This window comes from Eptatretus burgeri, chromosome 11 (assembly GCF_056783735.1).
Source record: "Eptatretus burgeri isolate ZD-2024b chromosome 11, Ebu_testis_v1, whole genome shotgun sequence".
Lineage (NCBI taxonomy): Eukaryota > Metazoa > Chordata > Myxini > Myxiniformes > Myxinidae > Eptatretus > Eptatretus burgeri.
Window position 1 is genome coordinate 26,481,938 of NC_140971.1, and position 12,892 is coordinate 26,494,829.

Below are 12,892 nucleotides of genomic sequence, written 5' to 3' on the forward strand. Positions count from 1 at the left end.
TTTAGATTTTTAATTAGGAAGTTGGAGGTTTCAATTTGTCAAACTTCTTGACAAATTTATTTTGGACTCTTTTATGCATTGGTGTCCATTAACAGATGGCCATTCAGTGACATATGTCATGCGGACAAGGCAATGCGTGAGAGAAATTTCACTTTTTCTATCTTTGTACCAATAAAACTTTAAATTATGTTCAGGAATTTTTTTTATAACTCTTAATGTGGCATTCCCTGTTCTCAGGAACTCATGGACATCATAAAGCCCGTAGTTGTTCGAGTCACATGGACAATGATGGATGCAGATACAGGGCCAGTGTTGGATGTGAACCGACCACACAGTCAAGATTATACAGTATTTATCAAATAATTTTTGATCTTTACATTTACGCGTGCTTTGCAATACCTCAGCATTGTATGCACACCACCCTACCAAAAGTCATGGGACACCCACGGATTTTATATTTCAAAATCCCAGCATATACCCATTTGTTGTCCCATGCCATGTCAGTTTGTGCAGTTAACACATTGGTAAAAGGCTTGTGTGCACATTCTCTTCCTTTCTCTTCTACACAATGTAAGGATATGCGAACTGTATTGGTGCTTACCTCAGAACCCAATGACTCCCCAGACATTTTCATCGTGAAGGTTGGATTTGACGAAAAGGTCACTTCAGTCCAGTTTATCATTTGCAGGGTCTTTATATTTTGAGGGTATTGTCATTTATCGATCGGTTATTAGTTTTACTCGAAGCACCCGCTCCCTACGGGAGCCGTCAAGGGGGTCATGTTATTATATTTATGCCTATTTTACTCCAAGGGGTCCCAGGATTACACACCCAAAAAAATGGTTGCGATCGGTTCAGCCGTTTTCGCGGTACCTGGGAACAGACAGACGGACAGATTATGAATTATTGTAAGAAAATTCTTCTACTTCATTGTGACATTCTCCACAGTTCATTTGGGAATCACTAGGAGGGCTGAAATAGTCTTAGCATGACAACTTAATAAGAGTTATCATGATTGCTGACTGTCATTCCCTGTTAGAACTTCATTTAGAATGGAGAAGTAGTCGGGCTGGTGAAGTCTCGCATCGAATGGGTGATGGATCCCCTGAACACTTGCTCGAAGTACGAACAAATTAGCACAGACCTCCCCAAACTGGTTACTCAGCACTTTGATCTCGCAGATCATTCGTTCAACTCCATGGCAGTCTCTCGTATCTTTCTCCATTTCAGTGTCGAGAACAGTTGCAAGCGCAAGGAACAAAGCCTTGTCTAAGGATCGGCGTGTTGCCTCCCCATGGGATCAACGAGCACTTTTCATTCATTCAACGCCCCCTTCTCTTATAACTTTTAAATCCTTTCCCTCTCTCTGTTCCCCTTTCATTTTGCTTTATTTTGCTGATATCTATCTCACTTCTCCTTTTTCTCTTCTCCCCTCTCTCCTGCCCTTCTTTTCCTCATTGCTCTCATCTTCCCCTTTTCTCACCTTTGTATCAGTCTTTTTATATTACCTGCTTTTTAATTTTTTTATTCTTATTTACTATTTTATTATATATATATATATATATATATATATATATATATATATATATATATATATATATATATATATATATATATTATTATTATTAATTAGGGTACCCTGTCAGTACAGGGTACCCTATTGTTTTTCTTAAGATTATTTCTTTATTTTTTCTTATTTTTCTTTTTCCGCCGGCATTTTGCACCCTTTTTCGCTTTAAAAATCATTTTCTCTGGGAGACTAAGTCCGATTGACACGAAATTTTCACCATAGTATGTATCTTTTTTGATAGCACAACCACGTTATAATTATGACGTCATTGGTCACGTGGTACGGTCGCCATCTTGAAAAAAGCGATAAACTTTGGACATCTGTATCTCGGAAACCGTGCAATGGAAAATTTTTTCGCTTGATACATTTTACTAAGCTCCATATGGGGAATCCGTGTGATTTTTCGTGACGTCATAGGTGAAGCGATATACCGGTGAAAATTCGTCAAGTAGAACGCTGTATAGGAAAAATCTGAAAAATTTTGAGCATCATCTACGCCTAAAATCACCGACGAAAATGTTTTTCTTGACGTCATCGATGACGTATTTCGGCCGCCATCTTGTTTTTTAGTGTTTTTTAAAAAAAATCTTCTTCTCCAGAATGGCTGTGCAGATTGAGGCGAAACTTTACAGGCACATTCCCCCTGAGGTCCTCTTTCAAGTTTGTTAATTTGTTGTTGATACGTCACATGGTTTGGCGGCCATCTTGAAAAAACCCTAAAACCTTCAAACATCTTCTTCTCCAGAAGCGCTGGTCCAATGAAGGCGAGATTTCAGAACTATATTCGTGACATGTATGCAATGCAAGTTTGTTAATTTCGAAGTGATAGGTCACATGGTTTGGCCGCCATGTTGGATTTAAGAAAAATATTAAATAATGTTTTCTCTGGAATTTCATAAGCCATCGAAGCGAAAATTTGCAAGTGCCTTCCTCCCTCAACTCTGCATACATGGTAAAAAATTTTTACCTCAGAAGTCACATGGTTTGGCGGCCATCTTGGATAGAAAAATAGACTTTATCCGATTTACACGAAACTTCACACACTTGTTCGGGTCGACGATGGAAAGCAGAATTTAAATTTATGATATCATAGGTCACAAGGTTCGGCAGCCATCTTGGATTGAAAATGAATAAATTTTAAAAATCTTCTTCTCCAGAACGGCAAGACAGATGAAGACGAAACTTCACACATATATATACCCCATGAGGTCCTTTCTCAAGTTTGTTAATTTGTTATTGATCGGTCACATGGTTTGGCGGCCATCTTGAAAAAACCTTAAAACCTTCAAACATCTTCTTCTCCAGAAGCGCTGGTCGGATGAAGGGCAGATTTCAGAAGTATATTCGGGACACGTAGACGATATAAGTTTGTTAATTTCGAATTGATAAGTCACACGGTTTGGCCGCCATCTTGGATTGAAGAAAAATATTAAATAATGTTTTCTCTGGAACCGCTTAACCTAACGAATCAAAAGTTTGCAATTATCATCTACCATAGTATGTGCACGCGTGGTAAAAATTATGATGTCACAAGTCACATGGTTTGGCGGCCATCTTGGATAGAAAAACGCACCTTTACCGATTAACACGAAACTTCACAATCGTGTTCCAATACCCAGTTGGAAGCAGAATATAAATTTGTGATGTCATAGGTCACATGGTTCGTCAGCCATCTTGGATTGAAAAATAATATCTTAAAACGTCTTTTTCTCTGAAACGACTGAACAGATCCAGGCAAAACTCCACCACTATGACCGCCTCTCCATGCCGAATAAAAAGTTCTCACCCCCTTTTGAGGTACGACGCAACGTTTGGCAGCCATAGTGGATTGAAGGAAAAATATTAATTAATGTTTACTCTGGAACTACTGCATCAATAAATGTGAAACATCACCTTTATGGTGGAACAGTCATGCGGAATGAGGGTTTGAAATTTCAACGGGATCGGGCCCAGGGTTTGGCAGCCATGTTGGTTTTAAGAAAAATATTAAATAATGTTTTCTTTGGAACTGCTTAACCTTGCGAAGCGAAAATTTGCACTTATCGTCTGCGATCGTGTTTGCACATGTGGTGAAAATTATGACATCACAAGTCACATGGTTTGGCCGCCATCTTGGGTTGAAGGATAAATATTAATTAATGTTTACTCTGGAACCGCTGCTTCTTTACATACGAAACTTCATATTTGTAATTTAGCCGACATGCGAAACAAACGTTTAAAATTTCAACCTGATCGGTCACGCGGTTTGGCAGCCAGAATTATTTAATTATTTGAATCTGTTCGCCAGTAATAAGGAAATTGAACGCTTTGTGCTGCCCGGTTCGTAACTCGTCTGTTCCGCGCCGTTTCGAAGCAGGCCTGTGTTTGTATCACCATTAAATAATGTTTTCTCTGGCACCGCTTATCCGATAAATGCGAAACTTTGCGACTATGATTTAAGTCTCATGTTGTATCAGTTGTGTCAAAGGCGGACGGACTGGGTACCCGGTCATCACTGCCAGCAGTTATAAAGTGGCAGTTCTAGTTTTATTTGTATCACTTATAAAAGTTTCTTTTGTTTATTCATTTATTTCATCTGTCACTTCTTGTTTGTTACCCTTGCTGAAGGAGAGGGTGTTGCATTTGAGTCCGTTTGTTTGTTTGTCCGCACAGAACTTTTGTGTTCTTCTCTCACTCGGATTGAGACAAATTTTCACCATTGGTGCGACAACTCATGTAGAATGTTTTAATGATAATTATGATGTTATAGGTCACGTGGTGTGGCAGCCATATTGGAAAAACGGAAAAACTTTGGACCTCTGTATCTCTGAAACTACACAAAGGAAAAGAGTGGAACTTCGCACATAGCAAGTACTCCTCATGGGGAATGTGTGTTTTTTTTTGTGATGACATTGTAGGTGCCTTCGCTATGACATCATAATTGTACAGTAGAACGCTGCATCTGATCAGTATGAACATTTTTGAGGGTCATTGAGGGATAAAATAGTCAACAGAAAAAATTTCATGACATCATCGGTCACATGATTCAGCAGCCATATTGTTTAAAGAAAATCCTTCAAAAACCTCTGAAATAGCTAAACAGATCGAGGCGAAACTTTACACATGACCACCACCATGCCTGTACATGGCTGTTAAGGAATAATTGATGTCGCATGGGTTGGCAGCCCTATTGGATTTAAGAAAATATTAAATAATGTTTTCTTTTGGACCTACTTAATCAATTGACATGAAACTTCACAGTTGTGATCTAGTAGTGATGGGGACTGTATGTTTTAAATTTCAATTTGATTGGACACATGGTCTGGCAGCCTGAATTATTTGTTTTTTGATGCGAATTTTTTGTTTTTATTTTTTTTTATTTTTGAATAAGGCTCAGCTGTGCCTGGATGGGTTTGATGGTAGAGTAGCAGCTGAAATGAGAATCCTATCCAGGTTCCTTCTGATGACATCATCTTTGCTTTTTGCTTGTTTGGGGTTCCTTCTGATTACTCTAATGCAGGATTTGTACCGCTTTGATTATCCATTTGATTTGAATTGAATTTATTTGCATCCCATTCTGAATCCAATTGAATAATAATAATAAAACGTCAAGGGTCAGTGTCAGGTGTCCAATCAAAGTGGGGTTGCATCACAGTGGGACGTCTTGGTACCCGCTCATCACTGCCAGCAGTTATAAAGTGGCAGTTCTAGTTATGGCTCTTATTAATTACTTAACAAACCAGGACACAAACGCCACACAAAATGACACAAACACCACACAAAACAAGTCCTGGTGAGGGTCTGCATTCTCTGATTGCTCTTTTTTCTTGTTTCACTATTATTTTTACTTTTCCCCCAGTCTCATTCCCCTTGAATTTTATTATCAGTAATTTTTACCCCCACATGCTTCCTGACCCCTGACCCCTGATGCCACTCTGACGCACGCACCTCTGACTCACTCCCACCCTATCATCAACCCTTGCCCCTACGACATCTCTCTTTTTTTTTGCTCCGGTGAAGGATTAACGCCTAAAACATCAGCATTTCCTCACTTGCCCTAGCAGTTAACATACCTCAATAAACTTCCCATTGATTTCATCCATTATTCTATCAGTTGGAACTTCGTTAACTTCTTCCTTTTGGGAATAATGCTCCATTATGTGAGCAATATGACTGTTCCCTGAATATTTCATCTACCAGTTGATGATCTCACTGGTTGAGCAAATTATATAAAAGTGTGCGGAAATTTTACAATTGGTGATGGATGTCCCATGACCCTTTGTAGGAAGGTATATCTTCTATTGCACAAAACTTGCTAACCTGATGCTGTCTATATATTTAATATTTCACTGTTACTAGTGGACGACTCTCAAGTACAGTACTGAATTATGGACCAACTGCATAATCATTTGAATAAATAAATAATTTTGTCCATTTGTCAAGATTTAAAATACACATTGCTCATAAAATTTTATGTTGATCTGTTTTGATGATGGTAATAATACTGTACATGTATTAGTTACAATCAAACTGACCTTCACCTTCAACTCAGACTCACTCCCTAGATATTACACTCGAACTTTCAACGAGTCTAGTTTGACATCACTTTTTCACTGCAGATTGAATTTGCAAGAGATTGTGGGGCAGACAAGAAATGTGTGACCGATTTGGTCATAATGTTGAACTCCACCATCTCCGAAGCCAGGTATTATGTTTAGTGTAACTGAATTTTAGGCTGTGAAAAGAGGTTGCAGAAACAGTGGTACACTGTAAATAACACCTTTTGTTTATTAAATGTATTGGTTCCTTGTGTGGACTGCAGCGAATCTCCTTTCATCTTCAATACATTGCAAAACAAGATGAAATTCACTGTAACATTGGAGAACAGGAAGGAAAATGCATACTTCACCCATTTCAACATAAGTCACTCTGCCAATTTGATGTTCGTCAGTACTGAGGTGGTACGTACATACGTTTGTTCACACAGGTACAAAGCTCTCAGGTGATTACTTCATTCCAGTTGGGTACATTCAGGTTATTTCTATCTGCAAGGCCAGTATGGTTGCATGTTCTTGTGCGCACTGGGCCTGTATACTGTACTTTGACACTTCGCTATCACTGGCCCTATAGTACCTATGGACGTTATCTGTGCTGTGCCTGTTACGTGCTTGGACACTTTATGTGCACTGGGCTGGTATGCTTTGACACTTTGGCTACGTTGAACCAATGCTGATCATTTCCACTGCATGCCATTGTGATACAAGAGGAATTTTTTTTTTAATACCTCCACTTATTGTGGTGGCATGATTTCATACTTTCAACTGGTTATGATCAACGGTGCATCACCACTGATGCAATGCCCCTATTACCAGCTCACTGATACTCATTTTGCCGACCTCGGAAGGACGACAGGCTGAGTCAACCCCACCTGGTGTTAATTCAGCAGATGACGGGGCTTGAACTCAGAACCCTAAGATCCCAAGCCTGCCATTTTTACCACGAAGCCAACACCAGACTTTAACAAGACGAATTACCGATTCATATTTGGGCTGAGCCATGAACTGTAAGGCACATTTTCATCTCCTTGGTATATTTGAACCAATGTGAAGGAAAAGGAACGGATTAAATTAATAAGTGGTATATTGGTTACGTACTCAGTTGGGGCTGTCATTGCTCTTTGTGAACTAAATATACAGCAACATAAAATCTGGATAGTAACTTATTCTTGGGCATTGTGTCTGCACTGCATGCATAAATAGTTGGCATATTTAATATGATGGAAAGTGAATGAAAAATGTTTAACTTCCAAGTCTTGCTCTTTAGCACTCCATAACCTGGTTGTCCAACTTTCAAAGCATCTGCCATATTGTCTTGAGCAGACAAATCTCACGCCGGTGCTCCAAGGCCACCCATTGTTCTGCCGCATGTAGATTGTATAGGAAAGCATTTTCAATAGCTCGGCAGTCGCTGTATTTAAAGGCAAGGTGAAGGTATGGCTTATGTTCTGGAGAGAGGAGCATATAGCACTGGAACAGTGCCAGCACAATAGTGCAGACACTCTGTTGGAAGCTTTGTAGCCACAAGGGTGGTATGCTTTAGAGATTTTTGTTCGCAATGGCTGGTCAGCGTGAATACTACTGTTCTTCTTTATGTTGCTGGACTGACGTTTTGTATGTCTACGTAAATATTAATAGGTTAATACACCATATTGAAGTAAATCATTGCACGCATCTTTTAAAAGCTCATTTCACAAAATGACAAGTGCTTATGAATATATTTTTTTTTGTCAGAATGATGAAGCCATAGAGGTGGAATGCTCTTTATCACAACCTTATCTTCAGTTGCAAACCTGCAATGTTGGTTACCCAGTGTTTAAATCTGGTTCAAAGGTATGTTTCAATCCCAGGTATGTTTTACGTGAATGTGACGATGCTTGACTTTTGTTTATCATTCTAATAAATGCAATTTGGGGTCTATCTGTCTGTCTGTCTGTCTGACTGCAATATATTCTGTCGTTACGGATACAATCACAACCAAACTTGCCAGGGGGATGAAGGGTCACACGACAGAGGTTGTAGTGACTTAATTTGCCCCCCTCCCAAAGAGGGTTTTCCACCTTGCAAGAGAAAATACCACATAGTTATTTGGGCAGTGTGTAGACAACAGACTCAGGCCTCAGCGATCGAGGCATATCTTCACAATGCCCGTGTCTCCTATCAATTAAATATATATTTAATTGTCACTTTGATCATTTTACACTGAAGGAAAAACTCTTAGGGAGGGGATGGGATTGTGAATATGACAGCTCCAAAGATGTCTTTGGCTTCGCATCGCACTAAGCACAAACATGGCGGCCGTATGATTTTTCAGAATGAAACTGTGGGTGGAGTCGGGTAAACTGTCCAAACAATGGGTGGAACAGAATGTTACACGCACAGACTGATGGACGGATGGACAAACAAGTGTATTATTTTATAGAATACAAAATAATAATAATAATAACAATATCAACAACTAGAACGTCCACTTTATAACTGCTGGCAGTGATGACCGGGTACCAAGGCGTCCGGCTTCGATACAACCCTGCTTTGATACAACGTGGGACTGAAGAGTTACGGACTAAGCAACACGAAGTGATCAATCTATTTATTACGTATGCAGTTAGCCCTTTTTCCTAGGTGCATTGTCAGTATCAATTGAACTGTCGTTTAAATTACCTGAACACCAAGTAATAAATGTGCGGGAAATGTCACCAAGGGTACACAGGGTAAACCGGAACTCCCTTGAGTAACATGATGCCCCTCCCCCCATATGTCTCACTACTATGCGGGATTGATGAGTTATGGACCGAGTAATACGTCAAATTCAATCTATTTATTACATAAGCAGTTAGCCCTTCTTCCTGAATACATAGTTGGGATATATTGCATTGGTGTTTAAATAACTTGAAAAAAGTAATAAATGTGGACACCATTGGGGCAGAGAGTAAAGCAGGAATCCCCTGAGTCTAATGAGGCCCCACACATTTCTCTACGACGCGGGATTCGCAAATTATGCACCGAGGAACAGGCCACGTTCCATCCATTTATTATGTACACAGTTGACCATTTTTCCTGGGGCCATCATCGGTATCAAATGAATTGCTACTCCTGTACCCTTAAACGCATGCAGGTGCAGCCAAGTGAGCCTTATGCAAAAAAAAAATTCTTTAAGTTCTCAGATTCAAATAATTAAATAACTCTGGCTGCCAGATCTTGTGGCCGTTCGGGTTGAAATTTATAACCTACGTTCCCCATGTCTCCTATATCATAACATTGAAGTTTCACATTGATTGATGTAGCAGTTCCAGAGTAAACATTATTTAATAGTTTCGTAAATCCAATATGGCTGCCAAACCATGTGACCGAGCAATTATTCATTAACAAAATTATATCCCCTGTTATTGGAGAATATGCTTGTGAAGTTTCCCCTTGATCTCACCAGTTGGTCTGGAGAAGAAGATTTTGGAAGGTTTTCGGGTAAATTCAATATGGCCATCAAACCATGTGGCTTATCAATTAGAAATTAACAAACTTGTTGAAGCATGCCTTGGGGAACGTGTGTAAAGTTTCGCCTCAGTCTGTTCAGCCGATTCGGAGAAGATTTTTTTATAATTCTCTTTTTTAATTTTCAATCCAATATGGCTGATGAACCACATGACCTATGACATCATAAATTTATATTCTGCCTCTGATGGGGTAGGGGATCACGGTTGCAAAGTTTCTTGCTCATTGGATAAGGTGCGTTTTTCGATCCAAGATTGCCACAAAACCATGTGACGTGACATCATAATTTTTACCGTATATGCAGCCATTGCGTTCGATGATTGTTGCAAAGTTTTGCTTCGATAGTATAAGTGGTTCCAGAGAAAACATTATTTAATATTTTTCTTCAATCCAATATGGCAGCCAAACCATGTGACCTATCAATTAGAAATTAACAAACTTGTAAAAGGATGTTTTGGGGAACGTGTACATAAAGTTTCGCCTCAATCTGTCCAGCCGTTCTGGAGAAGAACTTTTTTTTTCAAAAAAATATGGCTACTGAACTACGTGACCTATGACGTCAAAAATTTTTTTTTCTATATTTTGAGTGAGTTGTTGCGTGGATGATGCTCAAATTTCAAATTTTTCCGATGCAGCGTTCTCCCTGTTGAATTTTCACCGGGAGTCCACTTCACCGATGATGCCACGAAAAATCACATTTGTTCCCTATGGGAAGTTCTTGCGATGTGCCAAGTTTCAATTTTTTTCCCATTGTGCGGTTTCAGAGATACAGAGGTCCAAAGTTTTTCGGTTTTTCAAATATGGTGCCCGTACCACGTGACCTATGATGTCATAGTTACCAATCTAGTATGCTACCTATATGTATATGTATCTATATGTATATATATATATATATATATATATATATATATATATATATGTATACGTATGTATATGTATACGTATGTATATGTATACGTATGTATATGTATACGTATGTATATGTATATGTATATATATATATATATATATATATATATATATATATATATATATATATATATATATATATATATATATATATATATATATATATATATATATATATATATATATATATATATATATATATATATATATATATACTATGGTGAAAACTTCGTGTCGATCGGACTTACGGTTGCGGATAAAATGAATTTTTAAAGCAAAACAACCTGCAAATTACCGGAGGAAGAAAAGTAATAATAAACAAGAACAATAGGTTACCCAGGCTTGCAGGTTTGGTACCCAACTTATAAGGATAATAACTGGATCCCCCTGGCTGCTCCCTGAGGGTAAAGGTGTTTCTCGTTGTTTAAAATGAAGAAGTCAATTTAGTATAATAATGTATTATGAGCAGGTAAATCATGATTTATTTATTTATTTTCAGCCTCTTTCTTCATTGTGTAAAGTGGCAAATGGCAAAACTATTCACAAAAAAGTGGGAGGAAAAAAAAAACCTCGTGAATCTTTTTGCTAATGTCTAATTGTAAAAACTTCAATGTTCGATCCATTGGCATATTACTTCCACAAAAATGGTGGAACTTTCAACCTTCTCCTATTCGCACACATTCAGTTTCCGCGTCATCATAATGCCTCGTGTGTGACTGACATGTTGAGCTTTGCCAGGGTTATAAAAATAAGGAAATGACTTTTTGTGCACATCTTTATCATGCATCATTTTGTATGCAGGGCAATTAAAATGTGAAAGTAATACTGCTTGGTTTATGTACTAGATTTGGTGGTGGTGTTATGTCTTATGTTGGTGCTAAAGTTTCCCTGTCAAGACTGCTGCACTGCCAAGCCTGTATGGAATGAGGTGGGGAAGGGTGGGCAAATCTGTTCCACCTGAAAATATCTTACTTGGAATCTTACCTGGAATGTTCCTGGCAGGTGACAATCGTGTTCAACTTTGAGTATGCTCACAATAGCCTTCTGCCTGCTGTCGACTTTTGCGTACAAGTATTTAGGTAAGATTGGCCATGCTTCAATTTCACAGTCTTTTCTAATCCTCACTTTTATAATGCTTCATGAATTGAATGAAACATTGAATGAATGAATGAAACATACATTGTACATTGAATGAAACTATTTTTGACTGAAAAAGCATCCATTTTTCCAGAGCTACACATTGTGTTGCCTTGAATTGGCCACAGAGCAATTGCTCTGAACTTGAGTTGGATCATCTGATATTGGAATAAACAAAGCGGGCTATTCAATTCCTCCATGAAAATTCTGCCAAAGGTTTCCAAATGTAAATGTACCGCTAAGTGTCCCGATAAGGATGGAAGGCGTACACTCTTCAGTCTGGCCAAAAGTTCGCAACACTTCGGGGTTCTGGGTTCACCTAACTGTCTAAGCTACTATTTTATAATCTGGTGATTGCAGGTTAAAATTCTCACCCCGCTTTGTAAGTAATGGCAGAGCGACTCGGTGTATTCTTCGACTCTTGACAACATATCAACTTGTGCAGGGTTAATTATCAGTCTTGGAAAACTTCGTGACTTGTAGTGCGTTATATGGTGCTTCACAAGGTGTGGAGGACATTTGAATGGGTAAAGCATCCTACTGCCAATTTAGTTATCTATTGCATGGTTGGAATTTTTTATATGGAATTTAAATAAAGGAATCGTAGTATTATATAATTCAAGAAGTGACTGGTTACTTATGAAATAGAAGATTCTCGTCCAACCTGGGGGTTAGGTTCCTGGAAACGGCACGTTCGGCAAAACTGTTTGATCAAGCGTAAGACTTTAGTGTGTGGACTTCTCCTCCGAACTTGAGACGCCTTTGCACTTACAGGCACAGTAGACTTCACACTAGCGTGGATCTTATCCTCACTCGAATGAATGGTGAATATGGTGGACTCGTCCGCATGCTACTCATGACTGTCCGACGCTACACTCATCCCACTACGCGACTTGTCCAAGATCACAATTTTCTTTGCTAATGTCATAACGTTATGGGATTTCTTCACACCACTACCACTTGGAGAAACTTGATGTTTTGATGCCATACTGTATTTAAGGTTACAGTATGCGGCAAAATAACTTTGAGTGAAATATATCTCCGAGTCACCAGCTCACTTGAAAACAGCGCGGGTGGTAGAAGATGGTGGTAGATGTCACTTCCGCGTATGACATGGTCACAGCACCACATTCAAACCCGCATATAATCAAGTTTATGCACATTCGGGAAATAAGCATCGCAAAATTTCGTAATTGTCATATTGCTGTTTCCATGGCAACCGTTTTTCTATTTGGATTTCCCAAGTGTCGTG

At 38.8% G+C, this 12,892-nt stretch overlaps 1 protein-coding gene across 4 annotated transcripts in view; it reads left to right on the top strand.

Annotated features, from left to right (window-relative positions):
- The window catches only part of LOC147016709 (integrin alpha-11-like), a 121,627-nt gene that overhangs the window by 84,446 nt on the left and 24,289 nt on the right, over window positions 1-12,892 (top strand). For all 4 annotated transcript variants that reach the window (XM_085847858.1, XM_085847856.1, XM_085847857.1 and 1 more), the window contains 5 exons: window positions 238-348; window positions 6,169-6,254; window positions 6,372-6,510; window positions 7,840-7,938; window positions 11,506-11,582. In XM_085847858.1, coding sequence (XP_085703984.1) covers window positions 238-348; window positions 6,169-6,254; window positions 6,372-6,510; window positions 7,840-7,938; window positions 11,506-11,582 — 512 coding nt within the window. The remainder of the gene's footprint in view (window positions 1-237; window positions 349-6,168; window positions 6,255-6,371; window positions 6,511-7,839; window positions 7,939-11,505; window positions 11,583-12,892) is intronic.